The sequence below is a fragment of the Leuresthes tenuis genome, unplaced genomic scaffold (genome assembly GCF_036924035.1).
Source record: "Leuresthes tenuis unplaced genomic scaffold, fLeuTen1.0.hap1 SCAF_20, whole genome shotgun sequence".
Classification (NCBI taxonomy): Eukaryota; Metazoa; Chordata; class Actinopteri; order Atheriniformes; family Atherinopsidae; genus Leuresthes; species Leuresthes tenuis.
Window position 1 is genome coordinate 9,768,078 of NW_027325374.1, and position 21,340 is coordinate 9,789,417.

Genomic DNA, 21,340 nt, shown 5'->3' on the forward strand with positions numbered 1-21,340 from the left:
GTCTAATCACAAATATCATCTGAAGCATTGTTTTTTGTTTTTTTGGCCCATTTTCCAGAACAGTTGGTATGCTTTGTAAAAAAAAAAAAAGGTTATTGAAAAGTGTTTTTTAAATAACAAACCATCATTGAGAATTTCATCTCAGCATTCTCCCCAACATCTGTTCTCTGAAAGTGTTTGGGGAAAAAAGTTGGAGATCACTCTCGTTTATTTTCCATGAGAATATGAGCACTTCTTTCACAACTGGCCCGAGGCTCTGTAACTCACAATCGTTTTAATCATCACTTAAGATGCTGGCAATGAATAAATGAGGTGTCTTGTTCATAAGATGTCAACTACAAATGAAAAAAATGCCCCCAAAAAATCACTTAACTACCCAAAACCAAAACAAATACCTTTAATCTGCATATTTTGTCCGACCAAAATGAATTAGAAAACATATTTAGTTTGTTCTTTTCATCTGACCCCAAGTGAATGGGATGTTTTGGCTTTAAAAGGACGTTTTCTTATGAGAATTTTTATTTTCACTTTCGCAACCATGGTCTTCTTAAGCTGAGAGACAGTCTCATATAAAGTGGTCTCAGATCAGCGCACAGGTCCTACATTCCTCTCTGCTCTGTGTAAACCAGACAGGCGCTAACAACTGCAGTATTAATCAGGAGGGATATATTCACTGGGACACGTACAGTATGTCTGGAACACTGTGGAAGGCAAAAGATAGCCAGGAAACAGACAATCCAAAGACAATCAGGTTGAATATTTCAGTTCCTGGGGTCACCGGATAAACACAAGTTAAACATAATTGTTGGCAACGTTAGGGCATTATTCATGCTCTCACCTTTTTAGAGTGAGAAGAAAGAGAGAAAGAAGCACTATTTAAAAGTTTCTTTAATGGATTTGAAATCATTTGATTGCACTGGATTGGATTGGACTGTATCTTCAAAAGTGCCTTGAAATGATTTTCGTTGCGAGTTGGCGGCATATGAATAAACTAAACAGAATTTAATTGAACTGATTTACTACAAAGGACATATAAATGTACATTTTCAACTAGATCATCCTTCGTGGTAGAGATGCCTTCAGTCCCTTGAATAAGGGTTTTGGTTTTTGTACCATATGTCAACTACTTCTGATAGTGTTTTGGAGTTTCTAATTTCCCAGAAAACAAACTATTCGTCACTCATACTGCACTTGGCAGTGCATAGCGTTTTGCACAATTTTAATTACTCTTTTTCAAAATTCACCAGAGATGATCCAAACGTTTGCATGCTGTTTGATCATGTATTTTTCTCTTGAAAAGAAATTCTCTCCAGCTGTTAAACATGGACCCCCATGTTATTATCTGGGCTTCTGCTGTTGAAATTCAAGAAACAAACACCACTGATGATGGAAAAGAGGATGCCTTCCATAACAGAATAAGGATCCAAAACTTACCACAGATGATAGCCTGAAAGAGCACAAACTGAAAATGTTGCCACTGGACTCGTGTCACCAAGTATGGTCTCCTTTGGTTAGTTAAAACTATAAAATATTGGAATGAAACTGTCATTTCTGTTCAGAATATTAAATAGATGAGTGGTTTTTCAACTTCGTGGCTTGTCAAATGACGGGCATCTTTGACTCAATTAGCTATTCACAGTAATATCTTTTTAGGAGCCCAGACTTTTGAACACTGCTGTATAGACTTTAGATAATGACATTTAAAAATAAAAAAAGGGGGTCCTATAGTTATGCACAATGAGTCCTATATGTAAATGTCCACCTCTGAACTGAGGACATGCTGCAGTAACTGAACCAGCAAATGAGCAGGCGTTTTTGAGCGTGCTTTGCTTGTCTGGCCCTATCACATTAGAAGCACCGATAGCTCCAGGTCGTGTTCTCACAAAATCAAGATTAAATGCCTTATATTTGCAGGTGGTTTATTGCTGCTTGGATTAAACTGGAATGATCTCAAACAAGCAATGCCGAGATGCTAATTATGAGTCAAAGCTACATGCAGCGTCGACACGGTGAATGGAAACAGGAAAAAAAGACAAACAACTGTTCATGTTATTACGAGAGTATTGAAAATATTGTGAATTTTATTTCAGAATAGCACACAGTTGAGATTTGACATATTCAGACTGAAAACCTCTTGATCCCTCTCATCATTAGGAAAATGCTGATTTTGGCGCTCTGGGCAGCAGGAGTTGTCAGCCTGGTTTGTCGAGTTCACTGACATTCCTCACGGCAGCAGTTCTGCTGTGTCCATCCACCGGAGCCCACGTTTTGCAAGTTAAACCCCACAAATGAACATACACACCAGCTGTTACGCTGCCATCAGATACTTTTGAAATGCCTCATTATCTTCTATTTGCATGTACAGTACCATGTTGTAATGCTGTCATTTGCCTAAATTAAACATGTAGACTTAAAAACAACATTCCACCTGATGTTTCAGCCTGAAAACCCTCAGAAGTCGGATTTGCTTTGTGTTACTTGAACCTTTTCGTCTTAACTAATGGAAAGTGAAGGAATGGATGCGAGTCATAAGGCATTAGGTTGTATCCTGACTGTTGTGGAGAGATAAACAGGTGCTGCAGTTTGATATATCTTACATATAATATATGAAATGGTTGGCCGAATCTTAGAACATAGAAGTTATCAGGTTACAACATTTCTTTTTTCAAGAGAAAAAAAGAAATAAATACATAAATTATAGGAGCATTCCACACACCAGAGTAGCAGATAAACATTGACATTGATGCACCTAAAAGTTTAAAATGACAATCACCTTTGTAGGACATCAAAAGGGAAACCAGACCCCATCTCAGAAATCACCACGGCAACAGTTCTGATGATCCAAAAGCGATGTAGCTCCACAGTACAAAAATAGACGCAGCTCTGCCATGACAAGTCACCGATACATTACCTCAGTACAACACCTACTACAGAATATCGCCATGCATGGGTGGCATGTTGTTTTGTAACACCAGAACTGTCACATGACTGGCTGCTGCACGAACCAATGGGTTCTCCACTGCAGCTGTTTCTGGACAAAAGAGGGACGAAACGGGGTCAAATCTTTGAAGCAAAAGTCACTGATGCCACAATGTTAAAAAAAAAACAAAAAAAAAAACGTCCACAATCGTTTAATCTGAAGAGGCAACATCGACTCCAACGGACCGCAGGGATGGGTGTAAATGTGGTGACGGCTGGCACGCTTTTGGCACGATCATATAGTCATTAAAAACACAACAAACTCAATGAAATGTTGCAGGTTACTGTTAGGATTAGATAGCGGTTTCAGTCGGATGTTTAATGTGGCCCTTTCATTGTCATGAGAAAACTCCCATCTGATTATTACACGGGCTAAAAATAGCACATGTTAATCTTTTTCAAAGTGCTTAGACTTTTCTACATATTTGGTGTGGCTTTTCTGCAGAAGGCAAACGCGTTACACATGGAAGCTGAGTGCACTACCCGTCTGTTTGGTTAGATTATAATAGGAAGGTCTGGGTTCCCTCACTCTGCCATCATGTGCTATATCTCATTAAAGCCAACAAGCTTTGTTAACAAAAAAAAAGAAAAAGAAAGAAAAGAAAAAAAAAGAAAAAAGATTAATCGAACTCTCATCCATTTTTTTAAATCTTAAGTGCTCAGAGAGTTAATCTTCACATAAGACTTGATAAAAACTTGCTGTAAACTGCAATAAAGGCAACAGTTTCCAATCGGTATTTAACTACATCGGGTAAAACATTGTTATTCCAGATTCAGTCCTCCTTCTCTTGCTGTTTCAGATTAATAATTGAGAAATACTTCGATAAAAATGAGCGGCTACATGACTGATTTTGCATGAAGAATGCACACCAAAGTGGCAAAACAGCGAGGAATGAAGATGTCTTTTAAAATGCATCTACTTCAAATCTGAAACACATTTGCAAGCCCCTGGCCTGGATGAAAAATTACAAATAACAGCCAAGAGCTTGGCAAAGGATGTTTTGTTTTTTTGTATTTTTTTTTTCTTCTTTTTTTTTCTTTGAACAATTTTAGTTACAGCTACAAAAACCACAAAAAAACAAGCAAAATGTGGCCGAGGCCCTCATGAAGCTGACTATTCTCCTCAGAGGATGAGAAATGTGCAACTGTCAAAGGACTGTTAATCTTCTTCGTGTCGGTTGGTTCGCCTTGAAGCTGATAACAATTCGGCACTCTTAGCCACTGCGGTGGCTTCCGTCTCCGGTACGCTGTAAACGAGCCAGGACGACCTCGCGGGACACTCTCTTGCGGTCCTTGGCCAGGCCCAAGAAGCACATGAAGTCAATGAAACAAGTAGTAAGGTTCAACTTGCAGCCAAACTCGCTGGTTGCGTAATCGTACGGGAACGTGTGGTGGTAGTTGTGAAATCCCTCACCTGTAAGGCACAAGAAGCACAGGTAAGCAACAGATCTGATTACACAGCATTTAAAAATGGAGTGAGCCAGGGAAAAAAAAAGCACCTGCACCCAAATTAATCAGTTTTGATTCTTAAAATCAAAAAAAATTGACCAAATCTTTCCATTTTAATTCATTGTCTCGTGCTTCTATGAAAGCATTATTAAAAGAAATACGCATCTTTTACTAGGATGTTGTTACAGTTTTCATTAAGCTTGCCAGTTTTGAGGCCTGCAGCCACCTGACCTGCCTCGCCACCTCACTTACCTGCGTCCACATCCCTAATCAGCGCCTGCAGGTATTCATGCAACATTCCACGCAACCAGTGGCCGGAACGCGAAATTTTCGAACCTCCGCGCATTCGATGCTCAAAGTGGGGTAAAAAAAACGTGGCTGCCTCCGGGTCAGCTTTGTTGCTATTGGTAACAAATGCTTGCAAACAGTTATTTAGGTGCGTGCACAAATGAGAGAAAGGGATGAACACAGTGGGAAACAGATTTCTAAACTGACTTTTAAACATTTTGTGTATCATTTGACACAAAAAATATTTAAGGCTGTGAAATCATTTTCAGTCCACACTGTTGTCCAGATTCGTTGAGAGCAGAGTAACACTTCTGAAGTGAGGGGCGGGGCCATATTTGCAAACTGACACCTGGGTGGTCCAACTTGGAAAGAAAAGGCATTTATTCGCAAGGTTTTGGAGCTCAGACTTCATGAGGGAAATGGGTTTGTGACAAGGAGAAGCCATTCTAACACAAAGCGCCAGTAAAAATACCACCAGTCATCACATGATGCAGCACACATTTTTCACCATATAACAGGCTCCAGTATTGCATATGAAGAGCAAACTCTCACACTCTACAGTGAAAATCATGGCTTTATCACGATATTTAAATAACAAAAAGATTAATATCTGTAAATAAACCTGTCGGGGAGGTTTGACAGTGTGCAGGAGTCTGTTTCCAACTTTGGAGCATTATACGATGTCTTGAGGCCTCTGTGCACTCAAATGTAGATCATGTGTGGACACGCCAACTCTGGGCTATCTTGGCGATACAACTTCAAAGAAAAAAAATTTAAATGACTGAATCTGGTCTACCTCATATGAAATCTCTCAACTTTAACCCTTTTATGTCTAAATACACCCAAATGGGGTTTAAGTACTTGTGCAGCAGTGTGTTTTTCATACCTATGGCGCTAAAAGTGACAAACTTGTTCTCTCTGGGGTTGATGTTCTCGTCATAGGGCCTGTTTCCCCACATGTGAGCCGCACTGTTGACCAGCCACGTGGCGTTCAGCACCAAGGTGTATCTTAGCAGAGCTGGGATGAAATACGCCACCCAGAGGGACTCCCCCCAGAAGTACCAAGGCACAACCATCGGAATGAAGAAGCACATGAGCAGCACGGACATCTTGTAATGCCTGTTGAGGGGCAGAGAGAATGAAGATGTTTACTCCACTCATTCAAATACAATAGATGAGGAATTGCTGACTCTGCCACGTTCCTCCACATGACACACTTTTTTATTGATGTCTAAACATGCACAAATTAACTTGCTGAACCAGAATGATGAACACAGTTTGCAATTAAGAGAGCTCTGCAGCAAAAGTGGGTTAACTGCCCTATCTTTGCAGGTGCATATTCAGCCGTTAGATAAGTTGTAAAATCCATCACAATCGAGCTTCTCACCTCCTTTGAAACATTACTACTTTGTCAGACAACAGGTCATTGAGCTCCAACTTGCGTCCTTTCTCGATGACGTCAGGGTGTTTGCGCACCAGCAGCCAGCCAATGTGAGCATAGAAGAATCCCCGGACGGCGTTATGAGGATCGGCATCTGTTTCTGAATATTTGTGGTGGACCCTGTGGTCTCGAGCCCATTCAAAGATATCATTCTATGGTTTGAGGTGAAGACAACAATAAGACACGCCGTTAACATCTCAATGTGACTCTACAATGATAAAGAGATGCTCTAATCATGGCTCCAGCTCCGGCTCCAGTGATCCATCAGTTTTACAGACCTGAAATGCCATGGAGTTTGCCGAGGCCAGAAAGATCCTCAGAGGTGTTGAAGCCTTGTACGATCTGTGACTCCACAGGCGATGAGCTCCTGCGGTAACTCCTAAAGCACTTAACAAAAAACAAAGTACAGCTGTGGAGAGAGAGAAAAACAAAAAATGTAAGACATCAGTCCACGTGCTACTTACATTAAGGTACCAATGCAGCAATTTGGAAGACATTATCTGAACGCTTAGAGGGAGATTCTTGAACAGCAAATGTGTAACAAGGCAGTCGGTTATGAAACATCAAGATGTTTGTGTCAGTTTAGTTGAAACCAACCCTACTGTGGAAAAATACACAGAAATCAATAACATACTAAAGCATGTGGTCTGATACCGTCACTTGAATATCGTGTTTTTACCATAGGTAACATGTTTAGTAATCTTCCCTTTGAATCAATAAACTGTGCCAACTCCCTTCCATAAGCTTAAAATAAATTTTTAAGCTTAAAAAAATGTCCATTTGACTGACATGATGTGTACTGTGTGGCTGCAAAGCACGCTAGGTGTACCTGCAGCACTTGCAGTGTGAGGTAACAGTCATATCTGATGATGATGTTGGGAAGTGCACTTGTGCTAAAACTCGACGCTCTGAATCTATTCAGCAGTAGAGATGAATCCTCCCATCTCACTGAATTCTATTAAAATGTTTAAAGTGTGCCATTCTTCATTTATCTGCAGTCCTTTTTTTTTATTCTACTGTTGATTCTGTTGAAAAAAAGGGCTCCAAATATAAGGCTTAGTTTCCTGACAAGCATGCACTGAGCAGTTTCCAGCTTGAAGATGCATGCGGTGCTTATGAAATCTCTGGTGATGTGTGATATGTAATCCCTCAGTGGGGACTGGGAGGATCATGCACAGATCTTCGATTCACCAGTCATGAGAAAGAGGGCTAGGCTGCTGAGAATAACAACTGCAAAGAACTTGTTCAAATACCATTTCCAGTAACAGAAAATCAACAGTCGGCCTGTGCAGATATGCTCAAACAGGTTGTTTAAAAACATAAAACTTACACCAAAGCAAGGTCAAATGACATGCTGAAGGGATGAGTAAGACGCCGTACGCGGCTCCTATATGCAACAGAGTCATCAATATGACATTTTTCCATACGATGACCCGGGCAGGTTTCGGGCCCTCTTTCTCCTTGTATGTGTTATCAAACGCGTCCTCTCTAGCTGCCTCTGAACGAACATTCCCGTTGCTTGGCTTGTGCTGCTGCTTCTTCTCCAACGCCTCCGCCTCCGTCATTGTGGCCGCGGTATGGTGATGCTCTGAGCGGCAAAGATGAGAAAAATTGGTCACCTCGGTGTTTTTCGTGATGACTTAGCACACCAGACAACGAAAAACCCCGCACACAGTAAATATGTTAATTTTTTTTTTCTCCAGCTAGCTAGCCCGCTGAGCTGCTAGTTGGCGCTGGTCAGGAAGAGGGTGGCAATATAACGATGATGCTCTCTTACAGCTGGTATACGACACTCGCTGCGTTGCGTAACACTGATGTAAAAAAAAAAAATAGTGGTTAAATAACTCACCAAAAACAGGCAGACGAGTAAAAATAAATGTTGGGGTGCTAAACGAAGAAGACGCCGGTCTGCTTGACCCAAAATTACAGTAACCCAGAAAGAGAAAACGACAGTCAACTCTGCAGCGAATGCATCAATGAGAGATTGAGCTCACGATGCGCCTAACCAATCAGTGCGCCGATGCCGCCGCAAACTCGGACTCTGATTGGCTATCTGTCCATCTGCTGTTCACCTTTTATTCATTCTTTGGCCAGCCAGATGTACGTTTACCTCCCCTAGAGAGCAAATGCTGTTGTTTCGCTGTTGCTGTCTAGACTTGTATTGAATTAACTGCTCACATATTTCCACGCACGCTTGGGTTGGAACGAATTTGCAGCGATACGATCAGAGTAACGAACTGGAAACGATGAAACAAGGCCAGGATGTGAACTTAGTGTTCGCCAGAAGCAGTGGTAGATGACATCCGCTCCTTCCGCAAACGAGAAAAATAGGATATTTTATCACGTCATACTAGTAGTCCTAAAAAAAAAACCCATAGGATTTTAATTATTATTATTATTTAGGATATAATAGGCAAACATACTTATTTCTATGGTTGGAGAGCAATTATCTAATGAATTTCACTCTAAATCCAAAAGATTTGCGGTTTAACTTTCTACTATGCGATGTAAAATTGCCATAAACTGCGTTGAAAAATTAACAGCGTGTGGTGGTGTTGAACTAAAAAAGAAAGTTGCACACCACGGTACCAAATGAAACATCATCGGGCCCAAAATTAAACCGTGTCAACACATTTTAGGTGGTTTCTACCATAGCCATATGTACATAGACTCCACATTGCCTGCTGCCGCTCACTAGAGGGACGTGCTTACAGGGCGGCCATCTTCGTACAGTGCCACTCGCTCCTGCAGTACATTACATCTATGAAGAAACGGTGTTTCTGCACAATAAAAGTGATCATAAATCACTCAGTTGTCAAACTATTTTCACGAGGTTTGTTTGTTTGAAAACATTCAGGTGTATTCAGGTCTTTATTTAAAGAACCATATATAAAATATTCAAATCAGTATTTCCATTTTACCCAAGTAGCATTCAAGCCTATCTTTCAGCTCTTCATTCATGAGGTTTTTCTCCCTCAGATTCTAGAGCATTCAATCCCCCCAGCGTTTCAGACTCTCCAAACTAGCCAGAGCTTCACTAAATCTGGCCTTTATAACAGTGGGAGAAGCAGGCAAAGTATAATGGTCCTAGTGGAAATAGGGATGGAAACATATAGTGATGTTTATAACTCATCACTCACTGATGTAGCTGACCCACATTCTTAATTTCATCCTTCAATCCCACTGTTTGCACCCTGGATATGAGCTAGCTGTCTAAGTCTAAGTGACAGGGATGTTATAATTGGCTTTATTCTTTGACATTATGTAGTCCTATTCTGTATTTTACTAAATAACCTATGTTCCTAGTTTGTACTTTTCCACTCTGCTCATACAAGGCAATGTGTGTCCTTGAATGGCCCAAAGCTTTGAAATAAAACATAACGGGACACAATAACTGGTAATAACTAATCTATTAGGTCAGATAAGTCTGGTACATTAGATACATGCCAAAAACAACACTCTCACACACACGTTGTTTCTCACATCCAAAGAACATGACGAAGACCGTGGTTGGCCTGCTCATGTCACTAAAAAACTGGCCAATTATACTCAGTCGAGTGTAAGTACAACCTGTGAGATAAAGGTGAACATATATAAAATGTTTTCGGATAACGGGGCTCGGTCTGCCGGGTTTCCTGCGAGAGCACTGCCACTCCGAGTTCAGCGCTGCCATACCACTAATAAATACTTTGTTTAACTTAAGATTTCTCCAGCTTGTTCTTGGGCTTACAGTGAAAGAATCGGGCTAACAGGGACATTATGTTTCAATGTGTACTCATTTCAGTGTGTCTAAAATGAGCGGCAGAGAGCCAATGCGGTACAGGTTTTAATGTGACCAGGGCCTTGATGCTCTCATGTGTCTGAAAAATATTACGCAAATACCCACAACATTAGAATGAGGTTCAGCTTCAGGGAAATGCTGAGGCAAGTTCACTGGAAGAAAAACAGCATTTTAAAAATGTCCAAGCACCCTGTATCATAGCTACATGTGTGACGTTTGAAAATCGGTCCAAAATGCAGCGAATAATTCTACTATAAGATTGAGGGATACCTCTTTCCTTCGGAAGTTCATGCACTGCTGCCTCTGCTAGCCCTGTACCAAGATGGCGGCGCTTTAGTTCGATGCAGCATCTATGTATATATGTCTATGGTTTCAACCCTCATCTTGGTACAGTGCCACTCGCTCCTGCAGTACATTACATCTATGAAGAAACGGTGTTTCTACACAATAAAAGTGATCATAAATCACTCAGTTGTCAAGCTATTTTCACGAGGTTTGTTTGTTTGAAAACGTTCAGGTGTATTCAGGTCTTTATTTAAAGAACCATATATAAAATATTCAAATCAGTATTTCCATTTTACTCGAGTAGCATTCAAGCCTATCTTTCAGCTCTTCATTCATGAGGTTTTCTCCCTCAGATTCTAGAGAAGAGCACATTTTTCTTCGCGCTTCACTCCCGGAGCATCCAAACCCCCCAGCGCTCCAGACTCTCCAAACTAGCCAGAGCGTCACTAAATCTTGCCTTTATAACAGTGGGAGAAGCAGGCAAAGCATAATTATGGTTCTAGTGGAAATAGGGATGGAAACATATAGTGATGTTTATAACATCTCTCAATCCCACTGTTTGCACCCTGGATATGAGCTAGCTACTAAGTCTAAGTGACAGGGATGTTATAATTGGCTTTATTCTTTGACATTATGTAGTCTTATTCTGTATTTTACTAAATAACCTATGTTCCTAGTTTGTACTTTTCCACTCTGCTCATACAACGCAATGTGTGTCCTTGAATGGCCCAAAGCTTTAAAATAAAACATAACGGGACACAATAACTGGGTCAGATAAAGCGTCTTTATTAGGTCAGATAAGTCTGGTACATTAGATACATGCCAAAAACAACACTCTCACACACACATGGTTTCTCACATCCAAAGAACGTGACGAAGATGGTTGGCCTGCTCATGTCACTAAAAAACTGGCCAATTATACTCAGTCGAAGGGAAGTACAACCTGTGAGATAAAGGTGAACATATATGAAATGTTTTCGGATAGCGGGGCTCGGTCTGCCGGGTTTCCTGCGAGAGCTCTGCCACTCCGAGTTCAGCGCTGCCATACCACTAATAAATACTTTGTTTAACTTAAGATTTCTCCAGCTTGTTCTTGGGCTTACAGTGAAAGAATCGGGCTAACAGGGACATTATGTTTTAATGTGTACTCATTTCAGTGTGTCTAAAATGAGCGGCAGAGAGCCAATGCGGTACAGGTTTTAATGTGACCAGGGCCTTGATGCTCTCATGTGTCTGAAAAATATTACGCAAATACCCACAACATTAGAATGAGGTTCAGCTTCAGGGAAATGCTGAGGCAAGTTCACTGGAAGAAAAACAGCATTTTTAAAATGTACAAGCACCCTGTATCATAGCTATATGTGTGACGTTTTTAACAAATCTATACGTTTGAAAATTGGTCCAAAATTCAGCGAACAATTCTACTATAAGATTGAGGGATACCTCTTTACTTCGGAAGTTCATGCACTACTGCCTCTGCTAGCCCTGTACCAAGATGGCGGCGCTTTAGTTCGATGCAGCGTCTATGTATATATGTCTATGGTTTCAACCCTCATCTTATGACCTACATTTGAAAATAATGGATTTTGTCGCCATCTAGTGGAGGTATGAAATAATACAGGGGATGCCGTGGTCATTTGGTTCAAATAGGGCTTGTCTTTGCCTAAAAATAACGCCCTGTCTCTGGGCACCAGCAGCAATACCCGACTATCAAACTAGCAAATTAATATCAATACTTGACTGACGCTTGTCTGTTTGCAGCATCCACGGCACGTCATCAGCAAGCGCCTGTATTTACTTCTAGACCAGTTAGCCGCTGCCGCTGCTGCAATGGAAGTAAACAGGGACGAAGCGGAGCGCTGCATTGACATTGCAACTGCGGCGTTAAACAGCCACCAGCTGGAGAAGGCGCTAAGGTTTCTGGAGAAGGCGCAGAGACTGTTTCCGACAGAGAAAGCCGAGGGTAAGTTAAAATGGCCGAGCTGAGGGTGAAGGGACACTGCAGCTGCAGCATCATCACCTGCAGCATCACCTGCATCCCGGAGGAGCTGCGCATGTAGCCCAGGCCTTTGATAGCATGCCTGCTAACCGACACAGTTCCTTATTAACTGCATTCTCTACATTATTAAGGGACACGAAACATGAAATTAATGTTTTTTATGTTGGAGTTGTAATTGTTATAATTTTTTAATAGAAAGCTAAACCTAGAAAGTCGGTCATCTACAGGGCAGGAGTGGAAATGGGTGTCCCAGATCACCAAGGTCCGTAATTAGCAGTTTTCTTACCACTTTTCATTGCACGCACGTCATCACCATTCCTGGTTGCAAACCCAATACACAAATACAACACACAATGAGAAGCAAATACAGAAGAGTGAGTGAGCACACATAAAGGAAACATATATAAACCAGCCCTGACTTGCCAGGATATGTTTGCGTCATGCACACCTGTGCATACCCACATCTCAAATAGACATGACACAGTTCTTACACAAGTATACACACTCATACAGTAAGCATGGTAATCAGAAAGTCATAATAGTCCTATTCATAAAATCAGAAGCACATGGAGGCAGCTGAGAGTAAATTCCTTATACAAGAGCAAGTTGCATCATCATTCTTTATTTAGTGGAAACAGTTCAACAGCTCATGAAGAAGGGATGAACGGAGGGACTGGCATATGTAAAAAGTGTATGAAAGTATTGGTTTACTGAGGGTTTTTTGCAATCAGTCATTGATGTTTTATGTTTTTTGATCTGTCAGACTCTAAGAGTTAATGAGATAATATGTTCTGCGAGCTTTTATATTCACAAGGTGTTGACCTAAGGTCAAATAATGACACCTATGTCCTTTGTTTTGTGGTGTTTTTGCAAGTCACACGTCCGTCTCGAGTTCATGGTGAGAACATCTGGTTGATTTAAGAAATACATCTACTTGTTATTCACTTGTCACTTTTTAGATAGCACTATTTTTGTATAAGGGGTCCAATCATTTCAAGTCAAAAGGCCCAATTTCTTGTCAGTGGTGATAAAGTCCTAGATGATATGAGTTGTGGATCTTGTTCTATTTGATTAGGTCTAAAATCAGCAAACGTGTGACTCTAAAAAAAAACACGAATTGCTAACTGGTCAATTAATAGATTTTTGGTTATTTTGTTAACGTGTGTTCTGTCAGGCTTGGAGAAAGAAAAATGTGCTCAATAGCCATTTAACTCTTTATTTTTTATAGTGTGAGACAGATCTTTCCTCCTCTGCAGCACTTAATGTATTTAATTTCAATCTTAATGATTTATTGATTTATTGAATTTATTGAGTGATAGAGAGATCTTCTCTGTAGAAATTGTAAGAAAGAAAGATATCTATAAAAGCTATAAAAGTCTTAATGTTAGTCCTCAACTGGCTGTTAGTCCATTTTTTATTCTCTGTACTCCTGTAGTGTCATTCCTTAAGCTGAGACAAGAACTTATGACAAAGCCAAACTTGTTGTTGTGAGCCAAAGACTTATTTTGTAGTATTAAAATATGGGTTGTAATGAAAACTGAGTCCTGTGGATGAAGTTGGAAGATCTTACCATCTTATATTAGATTTTTCTTCTTCTGTTTACAAAATTAAGATACAGAGACTAAAAAAGACAGTCGATAAGGCACCTACTTTTTTCTATGGAAATCTTAAAGCACAGCTTCTTCTCTGCCACTGCTTTTGAAATCTAATAACCAGTCATTTTGTTTTTACAGATTTTTACTGTGGCTTTCCGGCATCTGTTAAAAACATTCGATTGCTGTCACTGTGTGTCTTCTAGCACTGCTGGATCTTATAGCAAAGAATGGATTCACACCCAGACAAGGTGGCCACTCAGACTTCAGTGGCGTCTCAGGGCCTCGACAGCGGCAGAGCACCGGCGAAGATATCAAACGTGAAGAAAAGCCTTCAGACGCCTCCAAATCGTACATGGCTGATCAGCTAGCAGCTGTGAGAAGGTACAGACTTATTGGACATGTTATTCACACTTTAACAGCCTTCATGTGGCATCAGACTTTCTTAATCATGTGTTCTACGCCCAGGATAAAACAATGTAAAGACTTCTATGAAATCCTCGGGGTTCAGAAAGATGCCTCTGAGGATGAGCTGAAGAGATCGTACAGAAAACTTGCTCTGAGATTCCATCCTGACAAGAATCATGCTGCAGGTGCAACAGAGGCATTTAAAGGTAATCTGATCACAGATGTTGGTGTTATGCAGGAAATAATTTAACTGAACAAGTGAGAGAGGCTGTAAATATGCTCACAAACAGTGTGATTGAGAAACACAGTGTAACCTCATCAGTTATGATTTCTCACAGCTATCGGTAATGCCTACGCTGTTCTGAGTAACGCCAACAAAAGACGACAGTATGATCAGTGTGGAGAGGAGGGAAGACACCCATCAAGCACCAGCCCGGAAAACGAAAGCTTTGAGCCAGATATTTCGCCTGAAGATCTCTTTAACATGTTCTTCGGAGGAGGATATCCATCAAGTCAGTATAGTGGTTTTGTGTTTGCAAATGATGCTTGTGGGACAAAGTGTTTTCATCTCTAATGCTACTCTTTTGATGTGTCATGATGTAGGTAATGCTCATGTATACGCAAACGGGCGCATGCGCAACCAAAGACGGGAGAGAAGAGAGCGACAGCGGGATGTAAGTTCGATGCTTTTGTTTATGGAATTATTTGGCATATAATGAAGTTTTCCAAGTCAACCAGCAGGGGGCAGTATTTAGATATCTACTATTTCGATTGGTGGCGATTGGTTTCTTCCAGGGAGTTTTCTTCCTGTGTCATCGTGTGTGTTTGTGATGTGTTCTTTTGCAGGGAGGTCTTGCCCTCTTTGTGCAGGTCATGCCCATCCTCATCTTGGTTATCGTGTCAGCTCTCAGTCAGATAATGGGCAACAGCCCCTCCTACAGCCTAAGCTTCAGGCCGTGAGTGTGGTCCCTGTTCTGATCTCCTGCCCAAGAGGGATGTTAGATAATACACTGAACTGTTGTTCTGCATAATGCAAGTGACTTGGACAAGAGATTATCTTCATGTTACATAAAACTCAACAAGGGTTGTTTCATGAGTCGTTGTTGTGATTTGTGCATAAGCCACAAGGCGAATATTAGGGACTACATTTGAAACGATTTAAAGATTGATAACCCTGACATAGATTCAGTGATTCCTCAGTTAGATCCAAATAAACCCAGACCTTTTCCCTTTTTTCTCAGTGTGTCTGCCTACTCTCCATGTGCACTGCCTTTGTGTTTCAGAGTGTAGTTTCTGGCTCATCTGTGAGCCATTATCAGCCGTGAGTCATTTTAATAGAGACAGGCGATGTCAGGTCTATCATCCCCGTGCTGCATTCTTTCATAAGATGTCTCTCCAACACTCTATCAAATCTTTTTCGCAGGTCAGCAGGGTACTCACAGAAGAGGCTGACTGAAAATCTGAAGGTGCCATACTATGTGGGAGAGCAGTTCTCCAAGGAGTTTACTGGCGTGAATCTTAAGAATCTGGAGCGTTCGGTGGAAGATGATTATATTTCAAACCTTCGCAACAACTGCTGGAAGGAGAAACAACAAAGTATGCTCTCTCTCCACTGAACATACCATCTTATTCGTGTATATAACCAGCAGTATAAACAATTGTGCTGTTAATCTTTGGCAACGCATGCAAGAGTTTTACTTCCCCTCATATGTACAGTTTTTCATGGATTGTTTGTGTGATCCGTTTCAGAGGAAGGCATGTTATATAGAGCTCGCTATTTTGGAGACTCTGAGCTGTACCAAAGAGCACAGAGAGCTCGAACTCCAAGCTGCGCCAAGCTGTCCGAGATCACAGCCTCACTACATTGAAAGCAAGTTCTTCAGAACACACTCGTTAGCACCTGCTTCACTGTTGTCTCGCATGTCGCAAAGTCACGATGCTTTCCTCTTTCTTTCTTTCCAGGGTTCCAGAATCACCCCCAAAAGATGACTGGTTGTAAATACATAAGCTTTAACAATCTGGAGGCTGACAACGACTCAACGCAACACAAACAAAGCACTGATCCTCACCACAGCCTGGTTGATGAAACCATTTCTGTGGAATTTTAGTTGTGAAACTAACATGCCATTTGTTTCTGTATATTGTTGAAGGAATGAAAAAAACTAAAAACATTTAAAATATCCTGACCTTCAGACAAGATGTGGGTATGGATAGCCTGCAAGCATCAGTATTGACTGGGAGCCATGACGCTGAGACATGTCACTTGACCTTTTATTTTGCAAGAACTCAGTGTGAAACCAGAATATAGTTTAGCTATACCTAGTAATACAGATGTTTCTTATGTAGCAATGTCAGAGATACCACATGGAATGCTTCCTCCTTATTTTTATGCAGTCAGATCAGTGGAAAGAGCATCCCCTCTGACTCTAAATGCACTTTCTAACTATGCAGGAATATTGCAAAACCTCTCATGAATATGTTCACTCATGTCTAGGCTTTGATAGACACTTGAACACCTGAGATTTGTCTTTTCCTGTCGTGTATGTGTGAGATAACAATTTGGAAACATCCCTTTCACTTTGCATTGTTAATTTGTATGAGAGACAGAGTTGTACACTGTAACTTCACTTTACACTTGACACCAAGTGGATGAGAAGTCTACTTACCCACCAAGTGGGACTACAGTGGGTTCGAGTTATGGAGTGTAATGTATCTGATACATCTCATCTATTGTATGCTATTTAATTTTTATATTTCTTTGATAAATAGATTATCAGACTAAGAGAACAATGCAGACCCTGCTCACTTTTTCCACCATGTTTTTACTCCCTGTCGAAAATAAAATGTGGACACTCAAACATGTTGAATGTGACTCATTGCTGTGAACAGAACAAGCACAGAGGCGAAGACAAAAGCCCAGTCAGCACATTTGGCACAAAATGTGCCAGCAGGCTGACTGAGGCTGGGAACTGGACACATGGTAGTGTGCACGTTCACATTTTGGGAGGAGACGTGCAGCATGTGCTGCACAGAAAGCGCTGCATCACATTCCTTCGCTATAAATATACTCAGCTGTTTTGGCAGATGTTGCAACTCTGCTCTCCGACTTTAATTTAGGTGTTTTTTTGTTTTTTTTTCCCCTCTGTGGAAAATTCCTCACTTTTTCTGCATCATCATGGTCTACATTGTGATTTACAGTCGGCTGACAAATTAAAGGAAAGACATGGACCTATAACTGTGTTTTTGGGGAAATGCAGTGGCTCTGTTATGTTTTGGGGGCCACTCTGCTGGCATAGTTTGGCTCCACTTGTCCCCCTTGTCTCTGCAAATCAGTACAGTTATTCTGAGTGATCATCCAGGATGAAACAATTCTGATGGGAATGGTCTCTTTTGGGGATGCCCCTATCTGCTACACATAAAGGGTAACTGAATGTTTGAGAATGATGTGAGTCACATGCTACAATATTAACTGTCTCCAGATGTCAATGCAAATGAACACCTATGTGACATTTGGCCTGCTCACGATCATCTGGGGTATAATTGCTTTGCTTAAATGTAGGAAACAGCTGGATCAAACCAGACACAATATTTCCCTTTCATTTTGCTTCATCCCGTTCAACATTTAAAGATACCCAAGCTAAGAATTAGTTCCAAATAGTTTGCCTCAAGGGATTTTTAGAATTTGACCGCATTACGAGTCTCTGTGGACACTGACATTGTGGATTTAAGCCAAGGGCCAAACAAAACCCTAACACTGTGGGAACATTTTGATTTCATGTCATAGTAATACAAATTAACCATATAGAGGTTGCATTCAAAGGCACTAAAAACCCATCGGTGGATCTACCAGTCAAACAAGTTTGCAATCACATCGAGGGTATTGTTCATGTAAAATCGGCACATTGCTATTCTTCCTGAAAAGCAAGGAACTTTTTCCTATATACCCTATCTCCAAGTCTTTAGGGACAAAGAGTTCCTCCCATTAGGGCATATTATTAGGCCTGAGTTTTAATTGTCAACTAAAATGTCCCTCCATCCAGTGGTGTTCGGACTACAATGTCAATGTCTTGTGAGCCAACATACTGAGACACTTGTGTTGTCCTTCAGTTTTACCACTAAACTGTAGTTCAACATTCCTTAACAGATGTTTTAGTATCCTGGTATTGACGCTTTTCTATAGTTTTCCCCAATTTCCCCAGAGTTTCAACGGTAACCTGAATCTGACGCCAAAGCTCAAAGGACGACAGAGAGGAAATGGTTTAAAAAAAACAAAATAATAATTTATTCACGACCATGAAAAGTACAAAAACAGTGCAATGTTATGAGTATTTCAGTATCAAATAAAGTTGAAAGCAAGACAGGTCCAAAGAAATATAAAAATTTAAATCATAGCCACAGCTTGCACATACACAAGCACAGGTAGGCTTTCACTCAAGCCGTCATAAAGGTCCTAAATCTGATGAACTGGGGAACAGTTCATTCGTTTGCGTCCAATTCAGTTAATGGTCATGGATTTAAAAAAAAAAAAAAAACTAAAAAACACAATCATTCAAACAATATAACTAGCTGCCTTTACAAAGTTTCAATAGAAACTGAGGTACGCACTTTTACAATTGCAAAATGCCTTAGATATAGTATGATGGTTATGCTTTGTAATTTTAAAATCTGAACAGGTGTTGAAGCATCACCTCCTCCAAGTACCACAAACTTCAGGTCCTTTACAGTAGAAACCAAAGGCTACATCATGACTAATTTCCTTACACTTCAGAAGGCATCAGATACTTGAAGTTATAAGGCCCTTCCGTGAGCTTTTACTGTCAACTCAGACATTAAAACGGTCCCTTTTATTGCTCAACATTCTTCAATGAGTAGTTCCTCAGAACTATACAGTTTCTTCTTGATCACACGGAAACCAGTGCTGAGTTTAATAGCTTGTCTGACTACTGGAGTGGAAGAAGACTTCGAGCTAAAAAGTCCTTGAATTTTAGGCCACAGGCCGCCCGACTCTAGCCTCAACACCAGAGTCAGCTGAAAGGTGGGTACAAGGTAGGGGTCCACTGACAGCTGTTCCATGCTCTCACAGACCGTACCTTGCTCCACACAAAGGTCGATGAGCGCCCCTCTTAAGCCGCAGGGCTCACTAGCTGCCAGGTGAAGAAGCTCCTGTCCAATATGCTCCAGAAGTTTCTCTGGAATGAGCAGTTTGGAACACCTCAAGGCGCAGTCCGAGTCTTTGGCTTCTCTTAGACTCTGCGCAATTAGGTCCACTACTTCTTTTAGGATTGTCTCCTCCATGGGATCGTAGAACAGGTCATCATTAGAGGGACACAGGTCACTTGAGACATCGGACCCTGCAGAAAAGACAGTGGGTTAGGACGTGAAATGCAGAAAAACAACGTCTCACAAGAATCAGACAGGTTTGCAGCAATGCTTACCAAAGTCTGAGAGATCACTTCTGCTGCCATTGTTGGAGCCCGACTCAAAACTGCTATTATTTGAGCTGAAATCAGTTAGTCTTTGGACCAGTTTGCCCCAGGACATTCTTCTGGGACTACTGTCCACTGGGGATGGAGGTGAGCTGCCATGGTCTGTGGGTGCAAGTACTTCAGGCATATTCGTCCTCTCTGCAGTGTTCAACAACTCCTTTTGTGGTCAGCTGTTTATGAGGAAACAAATGCATCACTCAACAAAGACTCAAAACAAAACAATGGAATCAAAAGCAACAAGCAGCATTTAAAGTGCAACTTGACAGGACATGTATGACAAGTACTAGTTTTCAGCTAAAACCTCGTTTTTCCAGCAGACAGCAGCTGTATCACTAGTCAAATTAGCTTAAAACCAACAAAAACAAATTTTACATCGTACTTACAGTTTATCCACAAGCGAAGACGTCCGAGTTCGTTGTTAAGGACGATTATTTGGATAGTTACTTTCCGTAACTAGTGTCTAGAAACTTCTACCGCTGACGTCTCCAGTCCTCTCACCAGCTGCCAAGCGCCGCAGTCTGTCCCGCAACAAAGTATTTATACTGACTGAGACGCCACGCCTACCTTAGTCCAGCCAGCCAATCAAAAAGAGAGGCACGCCATCTGCGCTGTATCTTGCCTGGTAACATGCCAGCAGAGAAGAAAGACAAACAGGAGAGAAAGGGGGGTATGTGGGGGATGGATAGCAGAACCCAATGTAATGGAAATATACAGGGACATGTGTGGGCTTGCAAGCATCCTATATTATGTTTCTTTGTTTAACATCCCGCATTAGTATAAATTCATTGCACTGTTGTTTGCACATGCACAGTTATGACAGTATATAATAAAGTTCATACAGGGTGGGCTCAGCTCTTCAATGTTGCAGTGTACATTACGTCACCTGTTTTTCTCAACCATTACATCAGAATTTCTTATCTCCTTCACAGAGAGGCAAACACAGTGAGGTGCATGCTAAAACACTGGACACAAAATGAAATGTTAATTCAATAAAAGGTTTCATTTTAACGAAGATGTGCAACACATTCTCCTATTATTGCCTTCAAAAGAACAACAGACATATAGATGGATAGTAATCTATTCATCCCTAAAGGAAAATTACAATGAAAGCCTGCAGGGAAATAGGACTGCACCAGAATGACCTCTGAAATCTAAGATTTTCAGTGTTAAAGAGATTCTCAAACATTTTCAGTATCACAAAACACATGTTGCAAGAAAATGTGCTTAAAACGACCAAACAATCCCTGCATGAGGACTGTAAAGGAAGCTGATTTTGCTAGTTTGTTCCAGAATACTAGAATGTCAAGACAAATGTTGCTGGTGTTTTTTTATGATCCATGGTATGCATTACACACAGCTTGCCTCAGACACAGTTTTGGAAAGCAGCCAGATATATGGTACACTGCTGCACGTGAGTAGGCGTGGAATAGAGTGTACTTTTTAAGGCAGGAACTGAAAGATGTAAACATGCGAAAGCACAGTATGTTCTGAGGAGGGTGTTTTGCATCAGGTGTGATCATATCAAAGTTCTGTCTAAAAAAAAATACGTTTTTTTCCCTCTCTATAATCTGAGATTGTGGGTTGAATGGTCAGAAAACACGACAAGCAACTATTTGGATTCTTAGAAAGTGT

The 21,340-nt window shown here is 40.9% G+C and overlaps 3 protein-coding genes across 3 annotated transcripts; 1 reads left to right on the forward strand and 2 right to left on the reverse strand.

Annotated features, from left to right (window-relative positions):
• Window positions 1–2,043: 2,043 nt before the first annotated feature.
• On the reverse strand, window positions 2,044–8,152 carry scd (stearoyl-CoA desaturase (delta-9-desaturase)). The gene is made up of 6 exons (XM_072374127.1): window positions 8,007–8,152; window positions 7,488–7,745; window positions 6,436–6,566; window positions 6,104–6,309; window positions 5,603–5,835; window positions 2,044–4,393 (listed from the first exon to the last, which is right to left on the reverse strand). The coding sequence occupies exons 2-6, from the start codon at window positions 7,720–7,722 to the stop codon at window positions 4,194–4,196; spliced, it is 1,005 nt and encodes a 334-aa protein (XP_072230228.1). The 5' UTR covers window positions 7,723–7,745; window positions 8,007–8,152; the 3' UTR covers window positions 2,044–4,193.
• A 3,676-nt stretch (window positions 8,153–11,828) lies between these two features.
• On the forward strand, window positions 11,829–17,430 carry dnajb12b (DnaJ heat shock protein family (Hsp40) member B12b). Its single transcript, XM_072374126.1, has 9 exons — window positions 11,829–12,186; window positions 14,021–14,198; window positions 14,283–14,428; window positions 14,561–14,734; window positions 14,826–14,896; window positions 15,069–15,178; window positions 15,646–15,818; window positions 15,972–16,092; window positions 16,185–17,430. The coding sequence occupies exons 1-8, from the start codon at window positions 12,054–12,056 to the stop codon at window positions 16,088–16,090; spliced, it is 1,104 nt and encodes a 367-aa protein (XP_072230227.1). The 5' UTR covers window positions 11,829–12,053; the 3' UTR covers window positions 16,091–16,092; window positions 16,185–17,430.
• Window positions 17,431–18,489: 1,059 nt separating this feature from the next.
• ddit4 (DNA-damage-inducible transcript 4) lies at window positions 18,490–20,229 on the reverse strand. Its single transcript, XM_072373683.1, has 3 exons — window positions 20,092–20,229; window positions 19,658–19,878; window positions 18,490–19,573 (listed from the first exon to the last, which is right to left on the reverse strand). Exons 2-3 carry the CDS (start codon window positions 19,833–19,835, stop codon window positions 19,074–19,076), a joined length of 678 nt encoding a protein of 225 aa, XP_072229784.1. The 5' UTR covers window positions 19,836–19,878; window positions 20,092–20,229; the 3' UTR covers window positions 18,490–19,073.
• Window positions 20,230–21,340: the final 1,111 nt, after the last annotated feature.

What these genes read in the sequence shown, in the direction of transcription:
- dnajb12b (XM_072374126.1), top strand. Translation starts at nt 12,054, where the DNA reads ATGGAAGTAAACAGGGACGAAGCGGAGCGCTGCATTGACATTGCAACT. An exon ending in TCCGACAGAGAAAGCCGAGG is followed by an intron (nt 12,187 to 14,020) that starts GTAAGTTAAAAT and finishes TGTGTCTTCTAG; the next exon opens with CACTGCTGGATCTTATAGCA. An exon ending in TACAGCCTAAGCTTCAGGCC is followed by an intron (nt 15,179 to 15,645) that starts GTGAGTGTGGTC and finishes TCTTTTTCGCAG; the next exon opens with GTCAGCAGGGTACTCACAGA.
- scd (XM_072374127.1), bottom strand. Translation starts at nt 7,722, where the DNA reads ATGACGGAGGCGGAGGCGTTGGAGAAGAAGCAGCAGCACAAGCCAAGC. An exon ending in CAAACTCCATGGCATTTCAG is followed by an intron (nt 6,310 to 6,435) that starts GTCTGTAAAACT and finishes CTCAAACCATAG; the next exon opens with AATGATATCTTTGAATGGGC. An exon ending in TGTCACTTTTAGCGCCATAG is followed by an intron (nt 4,394 to 5,602) that starts GTATGAAAAACA and finishes TGTGCCTTACAG; the next exon opens with GTGAGGGATTTCACAACTAC.
- ddit4 (XM_072373683.1), bottom strand. Translation starts at nt 19,835, where the DNA reads ATGCCTGAAGTACTTGCACCCACAGACCATGGCAGCTCACCTCCATCC. An exon ending in AAGTGATCTCTCAGACTTTG is followed by an intron (nt 19,574 to 19,657) that starts GTAAGCATTGCT and finishes TCTTTTCTGCAG; the next exon opens with GGTCCGATGTCTCAAGTGAC.